We start from the raw sequence: 24,551 nt of genomic DNA, 5'->3' as shown, positions 1-24,551 counted from the left end.
ACTGGTGACTTATGAGGCTTTTAAAAGCCGTTCTCCTTTACGTGCCTTTCTAGACTCTTCATGAATCAGGTATGTTAGCACAGGGACAAGCGTAAAAAATGATCCTCCAATACTTTTCGATTCATAAAATTTAGTATCTAGTTAGATATTAATTAAAAAACAGCTGCCTCCACACATTTTAAAGAGGCAGGCAGTGGGTCCACGTCTCCAGCGTCGCCTCCAGCTCCACGGTCCACGTCTCCAGCGTCGCCTCCAGCTCCACGGTCCACGTCTCCAGCGTCGCCTCCAGCTCCACTTCTCCAGCGTCGCCTCCAGCTCCACGGTCCACGTCTCCAGCGTCGCCTCCAGCTCCACGGTCCACGTCTCCAGCGTCGCCTCCAGCTCCACGGTCCACGTCTCCAGCGTCGCCTCCAGCTCCACTTCTCCAGCGTCGCCTCCAGCTCCACGGTCCACGTCTCCAGCGTCGCCTCCCGCTCCACGGTCCACTTCTCCAGCGTCGCCTCCAGCTCCATGGTCCACTTCTGCAGCGTCGCCTCCCGCTCCACGGTCCACGTCTCCAGCGTCGCCTCCAACTCCACGGTCCACGTCTCCAGCGTCGCCTCCCGCTCCACGGTCCACTTCTCCAGCGTCGCCTCCAGCTCCATGGTCCACTTCTCCAGCGTCGCCTCCCGCTCCACGGTCCACGTCTCCAGCGTCGCCTCCAACTCCACGGTCCACGTCTCCAGCATCGCCTCCAGCTCCACGCTCCACGTCTCCAGCATCGCCTCCAGCTCCACGTCTCCAGCGTCGCCTCCAACTCCACGGTCCACGTCTCCAGCGTCGCCTCCCGCTCCACGGTCCACGTCTCCAGCATCGCCTCCCGCTCCACGGTCCACGTCTCCAGCGTCGCCTCCAACTCCACGGTCCACGTCTCCAGCGTCGCCTCCAGCTCCACGGTCCACGTCTCCAGCGTCGCCTCCAACTCCACGGTCCACGTCTCCAGCGTCGCCTCCAGCTCCACGGTCCACGTCTCCAGCGTCGCCTCCAGCTCCACGGTCCACATCTCCAGTGTCTGACACTGTCGCCCTGGTCCACGATGTCTCCCGAAGGGGTCCTAGGTTGCGATGCTCCTACATCTCCTATAGTACATGTTTCCAGGGAGGTCGCTCCTTCTCTGCCTCTGGTTCCTGTGCCCGAGGGGGGACACCCCTCCTTTACCTTCAACACAAGGTCCTGCTGGACTCAACAGGGATCCAGCCCCTGCTGTCCCGGCCGTCCTCCTGAGCCAAGTCTCTTGTTAACGCGGCCTCCCGGCCGCCCTCCAGAGCTTAGTCTTCTGTTGATACTGATCCAGAAAAACAGCTCTAAATTCCCAACAAATAATGTCTCATTGTGTGAAAAAGACTGAGATCTTTATTTTGTGCAAGGCAACATCAGATTTGACGTTTTCCCTTTCTTAATTTTTAAAAACAGATATAAATGTACCGAGTTATTTATTTAACAACAGTGCACCTGCACAGCAATCTTAAATTCACTGTAACAACCTTAAATCAGCTTCACAAGCTTGGTCAAAAATGAAAATAAAAAAAAGACTGATCAGACTGTCTTTTACTGGCTGAAGAGAGCTCAGGTGGGATGACGCTGGGTTAGCCGTCGTTCCCCAGAGCAAAACCAAACAACAAACAGCTCCACTAGCTTGGTTGGTTAGATTTAACTGCAGCTGGACCTCAACCACACACTTCCAGACCCAGCTCAGCTTCTGATTGGTTGGAGAGCAAAGCTGTGCTCATCTCACGCCGTTGCTAGGTCTAGCCTCTGGAGATCCGGCACAGTGCTGGAATACTTTAATTCCTGAAATTAAACATCCGTTCCAGAAGCTGCGTTGGTTAAAGTCCGATGGCGCCACCTTGTGGAGCTTTTCCACACATGCTGCTCGGTTCTCCAGCTTCTCCGAACTTTACCTGCGCAGGTTTTCCACGCAGACGCTGAAGATGGCCAAGGAGGCAAAAATGCTCCAGATGGCGGATTCTTTGAAGACGTGAACCTCCGCGTGGCGCGGCGTTAGCGCATGGCGTCACTCAGAGCAAACAGCATAGAATAACACTGCATAGATCTGCGCCTATGGATCGGGCCTTTGTCACGATACCCGATCTAGAAATTTCTTCGTTATCAGTAGAGATACAGATACCAATATCGGATCTGTGCATCGCACTGAGCCAGAAGACTGAGCCATAACCTCTTGTAAATATTGATGTATCTGTTAATGTCTTTGTTATATAATTTATATTTTCTATTCTTTTATTTATCTTATTGTTTCATTTAATTTGAGTTTTTATTTACTTTTAATTCAGCACCTTGTTGTAATTTCACTTGGACTCATGTCTACATTTTATACTATGTTCTATATCTTCTCTCACTGTGTGTTGTTGTTTTAGGGAGCACTGCAATGCATCAGTTTCCCTCTGGATTTCTGATCCTTTCCAGTCTCTTGACACAATGAGACTTTTAGCAGAAGTTGATGAAAGCTTGAATATTTTAATCCAGGTTAGAATGAAAGTAAAGAGTGAAAGATATTAGCATTGTTGCCTGGTAGAGTCCTGCTTTACTACTCAGTAAGCTGCTAAATTCTGTGCTGCTGTGGCTCTTCTACATGCAGGATAATGGAAGGAGCTTTCAGGATTTCTAGCTCCCTCAAGTGGTCAACTCTCGTAATTACACCAGCCACACCAGCAGCCTTCTGACTCCAGAATCCAGCAGGATCCAGTCTGGACTGGGCATGTTTTTCTAATGAAACATTTCCACAACTGGAACTAAAACCTGCAGTGTTTGGGATTTTCAGCAGATATCTTTTCATACCTTTGAGAAAGTGTCCATCTGATTTTTGCTCCAGAGGATCTGCAGCATGCTGGCACATATGGGACAACAGGCTCCTGAGAATGGGTCAGAGGTCAGAGTTTATTCCAGTGTACCTAAAACCCTTCGGACCACTGTGGCACAGCTTCACTTACCAGGTGGTGTGATGGGGTGGCAGCCTAGAGTGGATAATATTGGACAGGTGACCAAACTGCACGCTGATTCGGGGGCCATGTTGGACACAGCCCCTACGGCTCGGCAGGGGCCCTCGTAGTCAACAGCTACGCGGTCGGCGAAGGCGTCACACACCGTGTTGTAGGTCTCACCATTATGGCCACAAACTTTCTGTTTCTTCCTGCAGGAGTCCTGAGGACAGAGTTTCATTTGGTGTTACTGGGATCTTAGAGCATCTCCCACCAGCTCATGTTCACCCCAAATGGGAAGGAAAAGCAGGATCACTCAAAATACTCAAAAAAAGACTTCATAATTCCCTCCTAAATGTTTTAATTTTCTACAGATAAAGTGGTGCAGGAAAAGTGGAAAGTGAGAAGTCAGATGAAATAATGTCTCTAGAAACTAAAAGGAAGGATCTAGTCGGGACATCACGATAAAAACATCTTGCAGGTTTATTTCCACCGAGTGGTCGGGCTCAGGACAAGACTCCAGACTAACTTTTTTTACGAGGAGCACGGCAGCCCCTAACTTAAATTTTTAGGGTGCAAGCAGAAAATTTAGGGGCGCACACTGAAATCGCTTTGCATAGCAAATATTCACATTTCCTCTCATTTTCACTGTATTAGTTATAAAAACTTAACAATAAATTCAGAAATTACAATGTTTACAATTGACTTTTCTTTTGCAGTTGAAAAAAAAACATCTTACTGGCCGCACGAATACAGAACAAGTAGACATAGAACTTGTCAAATCAAACTGATTTGATTTGATTTTCACTTTGTAGTCGAAGCAGAACGACAACTTTGTCCCCATCATCCCCCACAGGACATGGTATGACTGGTCCATGTAGTTCCTGGTAATAAACAGCTTCAGGGACTGATGCTCCTCCAGCCGCTGTTCCCACTCCTCAGTAAGAACAGCAGGTATTGGCTGTCCTAGAAGTCGCTAATTAGCATCATCAGCCTGGTACATGTAGTTGTAATGGATGCTGTTATAAAGAGGGATGTCGTAGGAAAGACAAAAATTGATAAAAAATAGACAACCTAAAAATGATTAGAACAGCAAAATAAAAAAAAAAATAATTGTCAATATTTTCTTTATTTTTTAGTTCTGTTTTTTATTAAGTGTATTTTGTTTTTTAATTAGAAGTCTGGAACATGTCACAACACTTTAAACTTTTTAAATATTTCCTCCACACTCTTCATTAACAGATGTTACTGTGACGGTAAACCAGCAGGATCCTCCAGCAGCAGCTTTTACGTTTCATTTCCTGCCTGGTCATGAAACAGAGGTGAACGTCGTCTGAATGCAGCTGCTGCTGCTGCGAGAAGACCAAGCCTCGTATGAGAGGGTCTGCACAGCACCGCTCCTCGTTGGGAAGATAAACTCCCTTCATTCACCTTCGTCTCCAAAAGTCTCCAATAACACCAGAAAAACTTGCTAGATTTAGAAAAGAATAGAATAGAAATACTTTGTTAATCCCTTTCGAGAGTCCTCAGGGAAATTTGGGATTTGTCGTTAGTCGTTTAAAAAAAAAAAAAAAGTCGCTAGATTTGTCGATAGTTGCTTTTTAAAAAAAAATGTCGCTAGAGGGGTCTGAAAATTTGCTAAATATAGCAAGAAAGTTGCTAAGTTGGTAATAAATTCCCCCAAGACCCGCCTCTTTCCACACATCAGCCAATCACAGTGCTCGTTTGTCACCGCTCACACACACATTGGCCGTCGTCGTCTTCATTGGCGTTCGTCTCCTTTTCACGTGTTGAAGTTAGTTTGAGTCGACAAACCAGCAGCTAATTTGTTATTACTGTGAACTACTGGGCTGAAGAGGTGAGCAGAAGTTTGTTAGAGAGTAAATAAATTCAGTTATAAATCCTACAAGAAAAAGACCCACAAATGTATCGTCACTGTTGTAGAGTAGATGAAAAATTCACTTCACCGTCTCACATTTTAGTTGCAAAATGCAACCGTTTGGTCGCAGTTTAGAGCCCTGCAGGAGCTGATTTCTGTTTCGTTTCCACAGCAACAGTACCCTTACCTGGTAGGAGGGGTATCAACCAGATAGCCATGATGCATTAGCTACATAATAGTGTGATTTCATAGCAGCGCGACAACTTCCTTGAATTCTAAGGAAAAAGGTGACCCAGAACCAAAAGGGAAGAAAAAACTTCAGGTATTAGACCCCTATCTGTGGAACCAGCTCCCAGACCCCCTCTCTACCTTCATCATCTTCAAAATAGCAGGTCTGGCTTGGTGAACCTGATCCATCCTTTAGTCCTGCTGCTACAGGCCGAGGCTGCCAGGGGATGACCCATGATGCATCAGGCTCATCTCTGCTCTTTTAATTCTCCATGTAGAAATATCTGACATTGCTGTTTATTCATTCATGTTTTTTTTCTTCTACATCTTCTGGTTCTGGTCCTGATGGAGGTTGTCCTTAGCTAGGTCATCCAACTGCTTTATATGAACATAGTAATAAGTCGGACTGACGTGGATCATATAATGAAATGTTTTAATTGGATTATAAGTGGACTCTAATAAAGTGGACTATGTAAAATAAACAGAGCTGGTGTATTTATGATGGCCTTCAGCCTCTAACTGAGTGTTGTAGACCTTGGTGGAGGTCTGTGTCCTCTTTACCTCTAATGATGGTCTGGCGGAGGCTGAATCTGGTGTAGTTTCTGGGTTAGTGTGGTACAGATACATAAAGCCATTAAAGCAGCAGCGGTGAGGTGGTGAGACATCTGCCTGTCAGAGTCAGGGTCAGAGTCAGGGTCAGGATCAGAGTCAGGATCAGGGTTAGGGTTAGAGTCAGGGTCAGAGTCAGAGTCAGGGTCAGGGTTAGAGTCAGGGTCAGGATCAGAGTCAGGATCAGGGTTAGGGTTAGAGTCAGGGTCAGGGTCAGGGTCAGAGTCAGGATCAGGGTTAGGGTTAGAGTCAGGGTCAGGGTCAGGGTCAGAGTCAGGATCAGGGTTAGGGATGAAAGAAAAATCCCTTCTCCCGAAGGAGAAGGAGTGTGCACGGTCCATCCCCCTTTCAGGGACCCTTTCCCCCAAACGGTTGCGGTTACGGCGTCGGCCGTACCGCACTTCTGTCCAGCCCTCCATGGCAGACAGGATTTTAAATGTAAATGAAATAAGTTTTCTTGATTTGTTTTTGTTAATTTGTTTTTTCTAAAAAAATTAAATGAGTTTTTTAAAAAAATAATAATAGAGCTTAAACAACAAAGGTAGGTGTGCCAAAAAACAAACTAAAATCAAAAAGCGACGACGTTTCGACTAAAATATGTCTTCGTCAGGTCGAAAGAAAAAAGAAAAAAGAAAAAAGAAAAGGCACACAAATAACTGTGAAGGCTGGCTACAGGCTAAAGGCTCTGTGATGCAGCAGCAAGGTCTGAGTGATGTGCTCACCACGAGAGCTGAGCACAGAATGAGCTCTCTCGCTGCTGCTGCTGCTTTTATACCCTCTGCTGTAGTTCGTGTTATCGGGTTTTTTTTTTTTTTTTATGATGCTCCCCTAAAATGAATTAACCTCCTACCCACTGGTTTTTAACAATTTTTAACCCCATTTTTCAGTGTTCGTAGTCCAATGAACTGTTATAAATGATAAAATTATGAATTTGCAATTAAGAATTTTTAACCCTTTTTATTCCGAATATTTTTTAAATGTATAATTTAGGTATGAAATGAAAAGAAGACATTGGGTTTAAACAAATGAAATTATTGGGGTTAACGACATTAAGGTTAGGGTTAGGTCAAAGGTCAAGGGTAGGGCTAAGGGATTTGTGAGGTTAGGGTTAGGATTAAGGGATTGTTGAGGTTAGGATTAGGGTTAAGATTCACGGGTAGGGTAAAAAACAAAAACCTCCAATTTAGGATTAGGTATTAAGGTTAGGGTTAGGCAACAAAAACAATAATCTTAGGATTAGGATTAGAATAGAGGGTAAGGTTCGGGGCCAGGGTTAGGATTAGACGTGAGGGCAAGGAATAGAATTAGGATTGCAAACAATAAAATGTTTTGAACAAAAGCCCGGACAAAACAAAACTGGGATTGGGGTGGGGAAGGATAAATGAAATGACAAAGAATTTAGTTCCATTTCATATTGAGTCCCCATGGTTCTTTTGTTCCTAAGAAATAAACCCACCTCCTCTCGATTTTTTTACGTTCCCCATCTGTCCAAATTTCCATCCTCTGTAACCCCGCCATTTTTAAAGAAGCCAAGCCATGTATTAAAAAATGTTTAACTAAAAGCGTGTCCATCTCTTTCCTATTATTAATGTTGTATCTGTGTTGATACAATCTAGTGGACAGTTTGTTCCTTGTCTCTCCTACATATTTGAGACCACATTTCGAACAGAAAATGACGTAAACACAATTTTTTGATTGCAAACTAAAATTTTGGTTGATTTGGAAAATCTTCCTCTCGCGTGTACTTCTGATGAAGTTTAATTTTTGAAAATGGATTTCCAGCTGTGTTTGTTTTCGTTGTCTCAATTTCGGAAATTGGGCTCTAATTAAATAGTCTGATAAATTACGATTTCTGCGATATGCTGAGATGATTTTATAATTTGGAATAATATTAGTCTGGCCTAGAATGGTGTCAAAATTCTTCCTCAAATGGGTGTTAAGATATGTACTGTTTGATGAAAAATTAGTTATGAGCGGGATAAACTCTCCTTTAACTTTTGGCCCTTCTTCTTGAAAGGTTCTAAAACATTTTCTCAGAAAAGTTCGGGAGTAACCTCTCTTGCGCAAAACTTTAAATAAAGTCTGGACTGCTTCCATGAAATCCTCCCGTCTAGTGCAGATACGTTTAAACCTGAGAAGTTGTGACTTGACAATCCCCCGAAAAGTATGTTTTGGGTGGAAACTGTTCTTATGTAACACCGAATGTGTATCTGTGGCTTTGAAAAATACCTTAATGTCGAGTTTGTGATTTTGATGAAATTGGGGTCCTTTAAAAACTGTTGTATCCAAAAAATCAATTTTGTCTTTATTTATTTCAAATTTCAATTGGATTGATGGATCATGAGAGTTCAAAGTGTGAACAAATTCTAGGAACTCAGGTTCAGTCCCCGTCCAAATTCCCCAAATATCGTCAAGGTATCTGAAGTAGTGGGCCGGTTTCTTCTGACATTTCCTCAAGACTTCGTCCTCCCAAAAGGACATAAAAATATTGGCGTAGGCCGGCGCGAATTTTTTGCCCATAGCGGTGCCTTTAACTTGTAAATAAAATTGTTCATCAAACACAAAGTCATTCCTTGTCAGATTAATTTGTAACAATTCCAACAGTTCTTTATCGGGTCGACTGGGATCAGGAAACTTTTCAAATATGTCTTTAACTCTAGCAATACCCGCCCTTATCGGGATATTCGTGTACAAATTATCCACATCCATAGAAAAGAGGTAAAAGTCCTCCTGAATATTCAGACTTTTAATGATTTCTATAAAATGATACGTGTCTTTAAGATAAGCCGGGTGTCTTGTCAATAATGGATTCAAATAAAAGTCCAAGAACTCCGCTGTGCGGTAAGTTTCACTGTCACAGTCGGAAACTATCGGTCTCCCTGGTGGGACCTGGAAAGGGATGGTCCACTTATCAGGATCTTTATGTATCTTGGGAAGAATATAGAACCTTCGTTCTCTAGGTTGTTTATCTCCCAACAAGTAATTGTATTGTTTTGCATTTATGAATTTTTTCTCTTTTAATCTCTGAATTATGCTTTTTACCATTGGAATTGTATCGAGATAAATAGGCTTGTCTAATTTTTTATAATATGTAGTGTCTTGTAATTGTCTTTTAACCTCCAATAAATATTGTTCCCGGCTTAAAATTACTACTCCCGATCCTTTGTCTGCCGGTTTTAGAACTATATGCTTTGCATTTTTTAATTCTTTAAGGGCTCTTACTTCAGCTAATGAGATGTTAAATTTTTCCGAGATTGGTTTGTAACTGTTTTTAAACTTTTTAACGTCTTCATTGATTAACGTAGCAACTTCCTGTGGAAGTTGCCCCAAGGAGGGTGTCCAATTCGATGGTGCTGTAAATGGTAATTTCTCTGTCTTTTGTGCACTCCTGTAATATATAGCTTATTTGATTCTACGATGATAATTTTGTATATCACACTCCAATGTTTTGTTTTGGTTTTTCCAAATATTAATCGTTGGAATAAAGTATAGGCCTTTACTCAAAAGATCTTGTTGTGGCCTTGTAAGAGTAAAATTATTAGCTAGAACAACTACCTCCTGGGCTTGTTGAGGTATGACCTGCTCTCCCCCATGCAGGCTCAGGCTCTGGGGGGGATCTAGTTTAAAAAGGCCATCCAATACTCAAACATAGACCTCCCAGTGCGTTTGGTCCAGTGGACATTGTCCCTCTCTGTGAAAAACAGACCGTCCGGTAAGAGAGGAATGTAGGGCCTATTTTTCTGGATGTAGTCATTCAAAACTTGCAAATTGACCCTTTCCTCATGTGGGAGGTTCTCTGAATAATTGACAAGGGGGATCCATATCTGTGCCAATGGGAACTGGGCCCTCGCTGCCCTGGTTGCTGCTTGCAAGTTCCTAATTGTGGTTTCCTTAGGCTTATTAGGCCTACTGTTAATCCCAAAAGAGAGAACCAATTTCTCAACCACCAGATTTGGTGGTGGAACTGCCTTTCTCAAGAGTGCCTCAGCATGGCGAAAGTCTGCCCCCGGAAAACACTCAATCTGGAGATTTCTGTTTGAGAAATCTGGAAGATTCCCCAGATTTGAATCCCCCAAGATGATCCATTTGCGACTTGGAGTCCAAGTCCACTCAACCATTTTCCTTGAGGTGTTTGGGTGTCGATTCACTTTGTATCGTGGTTCCTCAAGATCCTCCCCCTCCTCTGAATGGTCTGGAAAGAGGTCAAAACTACCTTCTCCCAACTGGTCCTCCTGACGTGTTTGGGACCTATTAACAGGCAGAGAAGTGGGGGACCGAATGTGTCCCTCTTGTTCCTCCGCAATCTGTCCCTCTCTTTCCGCAATTTGTGCTCTTTCTTCCTCTGCCTGTAACTCATCAAACAGAGCCTCCAGTTGCAGCTCTGAATCTGTGCGGACCGGGGCTCGCAAGACCTCCTCCTCCATCTGAGGAAGCTCACTCTCCTCCATTACCTCATCATCCTGAGGGGGAGGAGGACTCGTGTCATGAAAGTCAATCTCTTCCAAGAACTGCACCTCCCCCGGGTGCTCCTCCAACTCTTGGCCGAGGTCTGAATCTTGAGCCAGGACCACTCCCCTTGCTCGTCGTCCTGCTATGCGGGCCTCTCTAGCCTCCAGAGGGTCAGGCATCCAGTCTGGAATGTCAGGACTTGTAGGTGGTGTCCACGCTGGTGGAAGCGGGTCCGTCATGGTAGCAGCTGTGACCATAGTCCTTTTGCCACGGTCAGTGCACTGTTGTTTCTCAACAGACCTGGTCTGGGGTCTTGAGACCGTAATGTCCTCTTGGGCCCTATGCACTTGAATCGGACCTCCCTCCAACCTATCAAGAATGAGAGCCTCCGCATGGTCCAGGACACTCTGGGTGATTCTACGGAGGTTCCTACGTGCCCAACGTGTTGCAACCTGAAAGGCTTTCCGCCATTGCTGCGTGTCCCTGTTCTCCAAATCAGCCAGAAAATTCTCCAAGGCCTCCTCATAATGTTGCAGTAATATCTGCAACGTGACCTGGCCCCAGTTTTTGGCATTACCGACAATCTGGTCTGTGGTATGCCGCGTTGGAAAAGCCGGCTTAATCATTCCCGCTAGAATGTCCACCATCTTGGTGATCATTCTCGGCTCAGGCTTGCCAGGTTTGAGAGCCACATTCTGCAAGTGATGCACGGTCTTAATCACCCCATAGACCCTACGAATGAGTTGGCCAAACTCAGGAGTTGCTGCTTCTCTTGCAACCCCATCATCTCTGGGTCTTGGGTGATCCCATCTCCTGTTTTGTTGAAAATACCCCTGTTGCACTACTCCAGCATAGGAGCGATTGGGGTCTCTGAAATTGGGGTACCGGGGAACCCTGTGGGGAGGCACTGGCTGGTTAGGGATGAAAGAAAAATCCCTTCTCCCGAAGGAGAAGGAGTGTGCACGGTCCATCCCCCTTTCAGGGACCCTTTCCCCCAAACGGTTGCGGTTACGGCGTCGGCCGTACCGCACTTCTGTCCAGCCCTCCATGGCAGACAGGATTTTAAATGTAAATGAAATAAGTTTTCTTGATTTGTTTTTGTTAATTTGTTTTTTCTAAAAAAATTAAATGAGTTTTATAAAAAAATAATAATAGAGCTTAAACAACAAAGGTAGGTGTGCCAAAAAACAAACTAAAATCAAAAAGCGACGACGTTTCGACTAAAATATGTCTTCGTCAGGTCGAAAGAAAAAAGAAAAAAGAAAAAAGAAAAGGCACACAAATAACTGTGAAGGCTGGCTACAGGCTAAAGGCTCTGTGATGCAGCAGCAAGGTCTGAGTGATGTGCTCACCACGAGAGCTGAGCACAGAATGAGCTCTCTCGCTGCTGCTGCTTTTATACCCTCTGCTGTAGTTCGTGTTATCTGGTTTTTTTTTTTTTTTTATGATGCTCCCCTAAAATGAATTAACCTCCTACCCACTGGTTTTTAACAATTTTTAACCCCATTTTTCAGTGTTCGTAGTCCAATGAACTGTTATAAATGATAAAATTATGAATTTGCAATTAAGAATTTTTAACCCTTTTTATTCCGAATATTTTTTAAATGTATAATTTAGGTATGAAATGAAAAGAAGACATTGGGTTTAAAGAAATGAAATTATTGGGGTTAACGACATTAAGGTTAGGGTTAGGTCAAAGGTCAAGGGTAGGGCTAAGGGATTTGTGAGGTTAGGGTTAGGATTAAGGGATTGTTGAGGTTAGGATTAGGGTTAAGATTCACGGGTAGGGTAAAAAACAAAAACCTCCAATTTAGGATTAGGTATTAAGGTTAGGGTTAGGCAACAAAGACAATAATCTTAGGATTAGGATTAGAATAGAGGGTTAGGTGTTAGGGCTAGGGTAAGGTTCAGGGCCAGGGTTAGGGTTAGGGTCAGGGGCAGAGTCAGGATCAGGTCAGAGTCAGGATTAGGGTCAGAGTTCCTACCTGGCAGTGACCCATGTAGGCCAGCGTCTTCCCAGCCTGCTGCAGGTGGCACAGACTGAGGTGGACCAAGCCGTCGGTATCGCAAGCCGGCTCCAAGCTGTTCCTGTTGCAGGTCGCCGGCCGGCTGACGCACTGGTACTGTGGACAATCCGATGAGTTGCTCAGACACACGCGATGCTTTGGGACGCACCTGAAAACACAAAAACCTGTCATCCATATGTGTGTTCTCTGTTTCCTTATGAAACTGGGCCAGATGATGTATAGACATGGTGATGAGAGAGCAACTGCAGAAAGCTTCCTCCCTTCAAAAACAGCCCTGTCACCATAGCAACCACCAACGCTGGCCATCAGTCAGGTGATGAGCACCTCTGCGGTGGATTCACTGGATGTTTACCTCGGAGTTAAGCCAAGGACATTAAAACGGTGCGTGTGCAAAAACCATCTACTGCTGGGTTTCACTCATGTGACCTGGGTGACACGAGAAATTCAGATGAGGGGCAGGAAGTGTTTTGTACGGTGGCCCGAAAGTGTCACAGCAATACAAAGTCACAACACTTCACAATCAGCACAACAAATAACATAAAAGCTGCAATGGAAGTTTTTTACACAGCGCGAGTGGGACGGACATTACGCCACAGGAAGGAACAACTTTAAGTCCTAATGGATGAAACAGTGAGATTCGTGGGAATTTACCAGCCCTCTAACTCAGAGCTACGGATGAGTCTACCTTAATGAACTAGACAAAGTTCATGTTTTGGACTTATAGCTTTGATGGCTTGGGGGGAAAGCTGTAAGGAGTTTTAGATCTGGGTGTCTGGGATCTAGCACAGCTAGAAAATACAGAAACCTAAATGCAAACTGACAAATGAACTAGAGAAAAAGAACATTTTCACCTTGTTGGTGTTGCATGGAAAGCATGACGATACAAATGCTGGAAGCTCACTCCAGTTCTGGGTTTTTTGTGTTAGTGTGTTTTTGGATTAATTTATTACGTTATTGCTCTTTTTCACCAAACCAGATCTGGTCCCTTTATATTAATATCTCATAAATATTTTTCTGAGCAACAGCCTAATAATACTTCTAGGGATGCAAGATATATCGGCATTAATATCGGTATCGGCCGATGTTAGTCATTTTTTAAAATATCGGTATCGGTCTGATAAGCAAAACTGGGCCGATATTAATAGCCGATATTTATTTTCGTATAATTGCTGATTGTGTACGTGTGTCGGAAGGTTTGGCCATGCAGCCATGTTTGGACATGTGACAGCGATGCAGCACTACATTGTGGGATGTAACTGAAGCAAAAAGCAATTTCAGCTGTGTGGTAATTTTTCACGGTGTAAAAAGAAGGTACTCGAAAAGCAGTATGCGATATCTGCAAAGTCGAAGTAATGCGAGGAGGATGCCGTGTGAATTCGTTCAGCACCACAAATTTGATATGTCATCTGAAAAACTGCCATCCAGAACATCACAAACAATGGTGGGAAGCTAACACCCCTAATGTTTGCCTTATTTTCACTTTGTACAGAATTTGATCATCTTAAACCTTTTAAAACAAAATATATATATTGACATCGGTAAATATTGGTTATCGGCCATAACAACAATATTAATATCGGATATCGGTATCGGCCAAAATTTTCATATCGGTGCATCCCTAAATATTTCCTTTGTTTTTATTACAGAGGACAATGTGTGGCCCTTTCTGAGGATTCAGCCTAGACTCACTAACTCCATTTTGCAGTTCATGTAGCAAGGACCTGAAATTTTGATGATCAGACATCTGAAGGTAGAGTTTAAAAACCTCTCGTTTTTAGACTGGAGTGAGACTGTACGTGCAATTTTAAATCTGAAAACATGATGTCTGAACAAAAAGGTTATCAGAGATTAACATACTGGCTCCATTCTGAATCAGGTAGCAAAGTGTGCAGTGGAATCATTCCAAGTTTGAAAGAGTAGAGGCATTCATAGCTTAAAAAGCAACAAAGACGCCTGAAAGAGCAGCGTGAAGGCAAGCTTTGATCGTGTTAAGCTAACGACTTGCTGTTGTCTGTTGCATTGAGTCAATAAACGTAATTACAGTGTCCGTAGAATGGGTTTCCTTATAGATTTCTGTTGCTCTTATGAAGCTGAAAGATGGAGAACTGAAACCTATTAGAGTAGCAGGCCGACCACTAGCGAATCCAGAGCAAAAAATGAAGGACTTAAACAGCAATTTGCAAGGTGGCCCCTACTTACTGCTTTATCCTGGTACAAGGAAATTACCATACCAGGAATAGAAACACCATTTAACTGAAACACAGGAATGCAGTGGGAAAGGCAGACCAGTGCATCACAGTGGACATTGGTTCGACTTAAGATCTAACTGAACAAAGCCACCGAAATTTCACTGTAACCCAGTGCAGCTTTTCAGTAACAGGAGGCATTTTAAATGGCAAAAGACTACTTAGATATAATGTTGTGCTGCAGAGACATTACATCACTCTGACATTAACTATAATAAACATTACACTAAAAATCCTTCTCCAAAGTTCTGTCAGTCAAACCCAGTGAAGTGTACTGCACGTGTGTCTCTAGCTATGGGATGCTGCCTTGAACAGTGGCTGTAATGATGCTGAAGAATCGCACGTTGACTCTGAAGTGGTCATATGTGGCTCACTGTCTATTCCATCATAATTTGTTCTGCAATTTGCTCAACGTCTCACAATGACTTTGACATACACATCATCTGTCTTTACTTGACAAGTGCATTTAGGTCTAGAGGTGGAGGATGGAATGTGAGGTCTACAGGTGGAGGACCAAACATGAGGTCTACAGGTGGAGGACGGAACATGAGGTCTACAGATGGAGGACAGAACATGAGGTCTACAGGTGGAGGACGGAACATGAGGTCTACATGTGAGGGACAGAACATGAGGTCTACAGTTGGAGGACGGAATGTGAGGTCTACAGGTGGAGGACGGAACATGAGGTCTACAGGTGGAGGACGGAACATGAGGTCTACAGGTGGAGGACGGAACATGAGGTCTACAGGTGGAGGACGGAACATGCGGTCTACAGGTGGGGGACAGAACATGAGGTCTACAGTTGGAGGATGGAACGTGAGGTCTACAGGTGGAGGATGGAACATGAGGTCTACAGTTGGAGGATGGAACGTGAGGTCTACAGTTGGAGGATGGAACGTGAGGTCTACAGGTGGAGGATGGAACATGAGGTCTACAGTTGGAGGATGGAACGTGAGGTCTACAGGTGGAGGACGGAACATGAGGTCTACAGATGGAGTACGGAACATGAGGTCTACAGGTGGAGGACGGAACATGCGGTCTACAGGTGGGGGACAGAACATGAGGTCTACAGTTGGAGGATGGAACGTGAGGTCTACAGGTGGAGGACCAAACATGAGGTCTACAGGTGGAGGACGGAACATGAGGTCTACAGATGGAGTACGGAACATGAGGTCTACAGGTGGAGGACAGAACATGCGGTCTACAGGTGGGGGACGGAACATGAGGTCTACAGTTGGAGGATGGAACGTGAGGTCTACAGGTGAAGGATGGAACATGAGGTCTACAGTTGGAGGATGAAACGTGAGGTCTACAGATAAAAAATGGAACATAAGATATAAGGTGAAAGACGGAACATGAGGTCTACAAGTGGAGGACAGAACTTGAGGACTACAAGTGGAGGACCAAACGTGAGGTCTACAAGTGGAGGACCAAACGTAAAGTCTACAGGTGGAGGACAGAACTTGAGATCTACAGTTGTAGGATGTAGTGGGAGGTCTACAGGTGGAGGACAAAACACGAGGTCTACAAGTGGAGGACAGAACTTGAGATCTACAGTTGTAGGATGTAGTGGGAGGTCTACAGGTGGAGGACAAAACATGAGGTCTACAGTTGGAGGATCGAACATGAGGTCTACTGGTGGAGGACAGAACGTAAGGACTACAGGTGGAGGACAGAACGTAAGGACTACAGGTGGAGGACAGAACTTGAGGTCTACAAGTGGAGGACCAAACATGAGGTCTACAGGTGGAGGACAGAACGTGAGGTCTACAGGTGGAGGACAGAACGTAAGGACTACAGGTGGAGGATGGAACGTGAGATCTACAGGTGGAGAAAAGTTTCCTTGTCCGGGTGGAGCTGCCATGTGAGGGATGCCTTCAAGGCTCGAGACTTCGACCTCGGCTTTGATCACCATATTTTCTTCATCTTGGTTCAGTTTATGGGAAGTTTGGCATCGCATTTTATTTTTATGCTGGTAGATTTATTCAAGTTTTCAGCTACTGTTTTATTTATTTATGTATGTATTTGTTCATTTATCACTTATACAAATGGTTTCATATTTATTTATTTTTCTAAAGCTTTTTTATAATAAAAGAATGCGGTTGTGTTGTTTGGGCCTAGTTACACCATCAACATTGACCTGGAAGATGGAAGTCTGGGCTTCTCTGCATGCATGAGTGATCCATGTGTCTCAGTCTCATCAACTGACTGGTCTCACACATGCAAAGTTTTCTGTTGTTGACAGGAAAAAACACCAGAAGGAATCTAGTGCACATGCGTCTTTTGGATCTAGAGTTTACCTGAACATAGTATGTAGAATAAATGGGTTTGTATTCAATGAACCTTCCAGGAAAAGCTGGGCCTGTTTTTAATGTAAACATGTTTCAGTTTCTCAGTAGATGAAACACATGCCATCTGTGTCCTTTTAGAGTGAGGAGGTAGAGTAGGAGATGGGATGAAGATCTTTGGCTGAAATGGGATCACGAGGCCTGCTCAGCAAAACTAAAACCTGCTGAAACAACAATGTGGCTGTCAGTCAGGAGAGGTGGAGGTGGGGGTGGTGCTCTCCATGAGATGAATGAGTGTTAGCAGCAGCTGCTCACCTCTGGTTCTTTGGGCAGGTCTTGTTGGTGCAGGGATTACTGAGGTGGCACTGGCCAAAGACGTACTGGTGGTCTTTGAATCCCATACAGCGAGCCACGCAGCCACTGGGATAGGTACGGCCGTTAGAGGCACACACTGGGATGAAGTGGTCTGGACAATCACAGGGAAGACCTGAGAGAGGAAGGAGATCAACATACGGAGGAGGAATACATTTATTTCTTTATTTGTGTGGGAGACGAACAGTAAACTGATGTCAGAGAGGCTATGAATCACAAACTTAAGCTTCCTTGGAAAACAACCTGCTGGGCCTTTGTATTCCCATACCGACTCCCAACGGTCACAGAAGCAGTAAAATAGACGAAAACCATTATTGAAATAAATGATCCATATTATGCTGTATTTTGTCACATGTACAGAATGGCATGCACACGTCTGCTGCTTCTGAGGGTGAATCGGGACAACTCCTCGAAGGAGACCCTCCACCATTGCTGAAGACCACTCAGTGACTCTGTTGCTGTATTTTGCATATTCAGACTCCTTCAGCAAAACAAAAAGTGACCAGAGACGTTTTCTGGAGTCATCGGAGACTGGCATGAAATCATAAGTTGTTCTAAAGCTGACCAATAAGCAGCAGTGCTGCCAAAGGACCCTCCCCCGTCCCAAAGCACAAATTATCCTGATTTCAATATTAACCCAAATAATCATGATGAGGATTGTTTCCATCTTCCAGCAGCCCCAGTTTTTTCCTCAGTAACACTCTGTTTCTGGCTGGTTTAACCCCATTTGAGAATGTTTGTAAATGTCTCTGGAAGAAGAATTTGGTCAAAAACTGAGTGAAAACCTGAGCAGAACCATGAAAAAACAGTTATCAGAAGTCATCATTTAACTGTTTTAACTTTGTATTTTCGTGGTTCAGTTTGTCTCAGTTTTCATCCATTATCGTCTTCATCCCGTCTCTTCTCTGAAATCTCTCCAGCCAGTAAAAGTCGGGCTGATGAAGTGTGGTTTCTCAGCCTCAGGAAGCTGAAGGTCAACAATGGCTTTGGGAATGTAAATCATGAATGTCTGTGTTTCATCAGAACAAACCAGAAACAGAGTTTTAAGCTTGGAAACTTATGTAGTACTACTTTGTAGGAGTGCACTGAAATATGTGAGCATATAGCGGTAACCTGGTAAGACCAGGTGTGCCCAGCCGAGACACACTGACCCATAGCCATGGCTGGGCTGGACTGGTTTCACACTACCAACCTAAGACACTCAGACCAGTGCATCATTACTCAGACAAACAGCAAGGATGTAGATTTTAAGTTTGTGTTTTTTTCAAACCGTACAATCGTTAGTGGTCCAGGCTCAATGTTTCTGGGCTTCTTTATAGTTGAAGCTCAGAAATACTGGGTAAAATGTCAGAGCTTTAGACTATGTTCTTCAACTTGGTGTGAATACACTGTACCTAAAACATGACTCTGAAAAGCTGACTATTGCCAGACCATTTAAAACATTGAAGAGACACACCAGTAAAGTGTGGATGGTCGTCATCTGAACATTTCCTGGTAGAGCAGATAGTTTCTCCAGCGAAGCAGGAACAGGTGTTGCAGTCTGTCCTGAACGATGTGCCATGGCCTGGTAGAAACAATACATGACAAACATGTTGAAGGATGTCAGAGAGCATGAACAACTATCCATACCTGAGTCACTCAGTTCATTACTGTCACATTAAGAGTGTTTCAGCTGCTTCAAAGTCCAATTATCTCCAGTATTTTCCATACTGCAGAGGCTACTGATCATATATAATCCCCCAATGTCAAAACAGTCAGTTTGAGTAAAATAAAACCAGAATATAATGATTATAAACCTCATCAACTCATCTTTCATTCTCAGTAGAAGATCAGTAGATGATGGAACAAACATTTCACCATGTGATAGAAAATATGAGCTGACAGTGAATCTGATGCAGCAACACGTCTGGAAAAAGTAGTTCCAGGGTGATGTTCCGCATGGTGTAAAAAGTAGTTCCAGGGTGATGTTCCGCATGGTGTAAAAAGTAGTTCCAGGGTGATGTTCCGCATGGTGTAAAAAGTAGTTCCAGGGTGATGTTCCGCATGGTGTAAAAAGTAGTTCCAGGGCGATGTTCGGCACGGTGTAAAGAGTAGTTCCAGGGTGATGTTCGGCACGGTGTAAAAAGTAGTTCCAGGGTGATGTTCGGCACGGTGTAAAGAGTAGTTCCAGGGTGATGTTCCGCATGGTGTAAAAAGTAGTTCCAGGGTGATGTTCCGCATGGTGTAAAAAGTAGTTCCATGATGATGTTCAGCATGGTGTAAAAAGTAGTTCCAAGGTGATGTTCGGCACGGTGTAAAAAGTAGTTCCAGGGCGATGTTCGGCACGGTGTAAAGAGTAGTTCCAGGGTGATGTTCGGCATGGTGTAAAAAATAGTTCCAGGGTGATGTTCGGCACGGTGTAAAGAGTAGTTCCAGGGTGATGTTCGGCACGGTGTAAAAAGTAGTTCCAGGGTGATGTTCGGCACGGTGTAAAGAGTAGTTCCAGGGTGATGTTCGGCACGGTGTAAAAAGTAGTTCCAGGGTGATGTTCGGCACGGTGTAAAGAGTAGTTCCAGGGTGACGTTCGGCACGTCTGTAAAAAGTAGTTCCAGGGTGATGTTCGGCACGTCTGTAAAAAGTAGTTCCAGGGTGATGTTCGGCACGTCTGTAAAAAGTAGTTCCAGGGTGATGTTCGGCACGTCTGTAAAAAGTAGTTCCAGGGTGATGTTCGACACGGTGTAAAAAGTAGTTCCAGGGTGATGTTCCGCATGGTGTAAAAAGTAGTTCCAGGGTGATGTTCGGCACGGTGTAAAAAGTAGTTCCAGGGTGATGTTCGGCACGGTGTAAAAAGTAGTTCCAGGGTGGTGTTCATTGTGTAAAAAGTAGTTCCAGGGTGGTGTTCAGCACGGTGTAAAAAGTAGTTCCAGGGTGATGTTCAGCATGGTGTAGCATCTCTTCTTCTAACATGTCTGGAAACGTCTGGGAAGTGAGGAGACCAGTTGCTGGAGTTTTAGGAGAGGAATGTTGTCCCATTCTGGTCCTGAAAGAGACGTTGTCTGGATGGAGCAGATGTTGCTCTAAAACCTCAATGTACTTTTCAGCATTGATGGAGCTTCACAGATGTGGAAGCTGCCGACGCTATAGGCACTAATGCAGCCCCATCCCATCAGAGATGCAGCTTTTCAACTGTCCACTGATAACAAGCTGAATGCTCCCTCTCTTTGGAATGTTTTTCTGAAATTGTTCCATGTTTTGGTTACAGTTTGTCTCTGATTGGTGAACCTCTTTTCCAGCATTTTGTTGCTCCTGTTCCAACTTTTTCCTGACGTGTTGCTGCGTCAGGATCAGCTAATATTTTCATCTCATGGTGAAACGTCTTCGTTTCATCATCTGAGATGTTGCTGATCTGCTACTGGGGATAAAGGTGGATGGATGGGATTCTGGCTTTATCGAAACTTTACACAGTGTCATGACTTTTTTGGAATTGGGGTTATACCTCAATCAGCTTCATGGATTTGTTTTTTTTACCAGTGAGTCTATATGTGGTGGCACCATACAGAATGAAACAAAGGGATTAAATACGTCAAAATGTGTCTCAGCTCATTGTCTTCTAACTCTGTTTGACACAACAGAGATCTAGATCAATCATAAAGCTCTAATGTTTGATGGCGAGCAGACGATCCATGCTGTCAGTCAGTCAGTCAGTCAGTCAGTCAGTCAGTTAATCAATCAATCAATCACTCAATCAATCCATCCCTTTCCCCACTGGGGCAACATTGGGAGCAACGGCATCAGTCAATCAAATCACATATATATAATAAAGTATATACTGAAGCAGGAAAGGGTAGAAATGATAAAAGCTGCAGGATAGCCAAACAAACTCAGCTAACAGTTCTCCTGCTGTCCAGCTCTCTAACAGTTCGCCTGCTGTCCAGCTCTCTAACAGTTCTCCTGCTATCCAGCTCTCTAACAGCTCTCCTGCTGTCCAGCTCTCTAACAGCTCTCCTGCTGTCCAGCTCTCTAACAGTTCTCCTGCTGTCCAGCTCTCCAACAGTTCTCCTGCTGTCCAGCTCTCTAACAGTTCTCCTGCTATCCAGCTCTCTAACAGCTCTCCTGCTGTCCAGCTCTCTAACAGCTCTCCTGCTGTCCAGCTCTCTAACAGCTCTCCTGCTGTCCAGCTCTCTAACAGTTCTCCTGCTGTCCAGCTCTCTAACAGTTCTCCTGCTGTCCAGCTCTCTAACAGCTCTCCTGCTGTCCAGCTCTCCAACAGTTCTCCTGCTGCCCAGCTCTCTAACAGCTCTCCTGCTGTCCAGCTCTCCAACAGTTCTCCTGCTGTCCAGCTCTCTAACATTTCTCCTACTGTCCAGCTCTCTAACAGTTCTCCTGCTGTCCAGCTGTCTAACAGTTCTCTGCTCCTGGAGTAGGGCGATATCAGAAGGTTTTCATACCAGTTTACATACAACACCTGGAACTAGGCAGGTATTGGAACTGAAACAAACCATTTCTATCCAACTCAATTACCTGATGTGCTATAGAACATAACAGATTGGCTTTGTGGGATGAGGCTAGGCTAACTTGATTGATTAATTGATTGGCTGATAACATTGATAACAGTGTGTCACATGGTTTGTCATTTCCCACAACCTCCAATGTTTTCATGAAATAAAGCTGAATGAAGAGAACAGTGTCCCACTGCTTTAATCAAGCAGAAGAAGACAAATTACACAAAAATTCATTCTCTTGTCAGGGTTGAGTCGTTTGGTGGTGGCTTAACGTTTCCCACAATCCACACATACCAGGAGATGTAGTTCCAGATTTGAACCACCTGGTGGTGCTAAAACAGAGAAGACCTGAGGGAAGACACAACTTACTCCTCATCTGCCCCTCTATGATGCAGGGCTTGTCGGTGTCCACACAAGGCATCTCCACACAGTTCTCTAGGCGGCCACTGGGACCACAGCTGCAGACCTCATAGCAACCAGAAGGCCTGTCGCGACTCGGTACCTGGATACGAGAGTCCTGCTGCACCAGGAACTCTGAAGCCTCGCCCAGTTTGCAACCTGAAAACACACTAACAGCTCTGGGATCCTGGAGGAAAACCTGTAAAGCTGCTGAATGAGCAGTGGTTGGTCCTACCTGGTACACAGAGGTATGGCTGACAGCTCAAGTCATCCAGGCAGCCTTTTCTGTTCACCTGGCACAGGTGGTTGCTGGGACATGGGTTGGGGTTGCATGGATGGATGACCTCCTCCATAATGCTGTTGCCTAGGGAACTGGGCACTGGAAGGTGTGTGTCAGGGGAAGGAAACCATTGAGTTCATCAGACTTAAAATTATTCTGTTATGCTCTTTTTATACTGTTCATTAACAGCTGCTAACGATGCTTTATCATCCTGCAGTCGTCCAGCTCAGCATCAGTGAAATCAACTCCCTGCCTGGGTGTACTCCTTCCTGCTAACGTTCAACAAGGACGCTACAAGACTGGGCACAGCTGGCAGCTCAGTCAGCTAGGGATGTCACCATTTCCATTTTTCATTATAAAACACCATGATTAATTAATCCTAAAGATCCATCAGTAGGTCCTTTCCACAACCACAGCATCAGCTTAGGAAGGTAAACAACACACGTGTTCCTGCTTCCGTGTTTCCAAAAAGTCCGTCAGAGGAAGAGTGGTGGGTTGAAACATCTGGCAGGTGTGATGGTGGAGGACGTCTCCACAGCCTGGAATCCATCTACCATGTTTCCCCTCCTGCAGCTTGTAGCAGGAAGGGAAACGTTGAGTAACTGGTAGCACCGACTGGGCATGAGGTCTCTTACTGGTCAGGGTTTGATGGTCTGCAGCAGAAAGTGTACTAATTCCAGATATGTTGTCAAGATTCTTTATTTACACTGGTCTAGTACAATTAATCCCCTTTTAATCAGCCTCTTCACATTGTCATGGTTACTGCCTGTCTGGGAGGGGGTTATGAATAAGAAAGTGCCTCAATTTTAAATGTCGGTTTGAACTCACCCCTCAGTGTAAACAACTAATTACTGACAACGCGAACGAGTGGCTTCTACTGACCAGGAGCAGGACCAGACCACAGGAACTCTTATCAGACCTTTAGTAGGTCCTAAACCTACTGACAAAGTTCCCTTAACACACTGCACAGTAACTGCTCCTACTTCAAGTGACCAGCTTTTCATGAGAAGCAGTGATTGGTTGAAATGACATATGAATTGGCAGATTCATGCAGCATCTGCAAGGATGCAGGATGGAAGGAAGGATGGTGGATGGATGGATGGATGGATGGATAGATGGATGGGTGGTAGAACATATTGGCCCAACTAGAACCAGCCCATGCGGACATGCCATCTCCTGTGGACCGTCAGACCAGTCATGGACAGACATGAACAGACATGAACAGTCATGAACACTCATGAACAGACATGAACAGTCATGAACACTCATGAACAGACATGAACAGTCATGAACAGACATGACATGAACAGTCATGAACAGTCATGAACAGACATGAACAGACATGAACAGTCATGAACAGACATGAACAGACATGAACAGTCATGAACAGACATGAACAGACATGAACAGTCATGAACAGACATGAACAGTCATGAACAGTCATGAACAGACATGAACAGTCATGAACAGACATGAACAGTCATGAACAGACATGACATGAACAGTCATGAACAGTCATGAACAGACATGAACAGTCATGAACAGACATGAACAGACATGAACAGTCATGAACAGTCATGAACAGACATGAACAGTCATGAACAGACATGAACAGACATGAACAGACATGACATGAACAGTCATGAACAGTCATGAACAGACATGAACAGTCATGAACAGACATGAGCCTTTCTATGACTGGGGAAAAGTTCTGTCTGTGTGTATAGTAAGTCTCTACAATCTGAATCCAGCCTGAACCAGATTCGTGCACATTATCCTTCTGAGCAGCAGATAAGTGTTTCTGCAAGCTAATGCAATTAAAGCCACTACGTGAATAGATATCCATTAGGCTCTGTGGTCATCTGCCCTCTAGTGGCTACACTGTCAATATTTTAATCAAAGCCCAAGCTCCTCTAGACATTACTCACCAAGATATCTGTGGAGGGGGATGCAGCGTTCAGGGTCGTCAACGGGCGACAGCAGCTCACAGATCCTCTCTGGTGTTTGTCCTTCATGAAAACGCTTCATGTCCCCACACTGGGTCAGGATGTCCACACAGTCTGACCTGAGCACAGGTAAACATGGTACCAACACTGAACAGGGAACTAGTGATAAAGAGCTTTGGGAGCTGGGTGAGAGCCTGGAAGCTGGAGAGGTAACTGAGATGGAGTAAAGTCACTCAGGACCATTGTCAGTTTATCTGACAAATGATTGAAGAAGTATAGTCTGAAGGGAGACATTATGCAGTACACACATCTTTCTAGAGTTGTGAGGACACTGTATCATTGAAAACAGTTTTATTCTGACACGGGAAGAAG

The 24,551-nt window shown here is 44.5% G+C and overlaps 1 protein-coding gene across 2 annotated transcripts in view; it reads right to left on the bottom strand.

Annotated features, from left to right (window-relative positions):
* The window catches only part of reck (reversion-inducing-cysteine-rich protein with kazal motifs), a 149,606-nt gene that overhangs the window by 11,981 nt on the left and 113,074 nt on the right, over positions 1-24,551 (bottom strand). Inside the window, exons 12-19 of one of the 2 annotated variants that reach the window (XM_041967822.1) lie at positions 24,162-24,298; positions 22,189-22,332; positions 21,924-22,112; positions 18,530-18,637; positions 17,017-17,188; positions 12,126-12,315; positions 2,988-3,198; positions 2,836-2,909 (exon numbers count right to left, since the gene is read on the bottom strand). In XM_041967822.1, the coding sequence (XP_041823756.1) occupies positions 2,836-2,909; positions 2,988-3,198; positions 12,126-12,315; positions 17,017-17,188; positions 18,530-18,637; positions 21,924-22,112; positions 22,189-22,332; positions 24,162-24,298 (1,225 nt within the window). The remainder of the gene's footprint in view (positions 1-2,835; positions 2,910-2,987; positions 3,199-12,125; positions 12,316-17,016; positions 17,189-18,529; positions 18,638-21,923; positions 22,113-22,188; positions 22,333-24,161; positions 24,299-24,551) is intronic. The other variant, XM_041967823.1, reaches the window with a different exon arrangement.

The sequence above is a fragment of the Melanotaenia boesemani genome, chromosome 18, assembly GCF_017639745.1.
Source record: "Melanotaenia boesemani isolate fMelBoe1 chromosome 18, fMelBoe1.pri, whole genome shotgun sequence".
Taxonomy (NCBI): Eukaryota; Metazoa; Chordata; class Actinopteri; order Atheriniformes; family Melanotaeniidae; genus Melanotaenia; species Melanotaenia boesemani.
The sequence above is the reverse complement of the archived record's forward strand: the minus strand, read 5'-3'. Positions and strand labels throughout refer to the sequence as shown.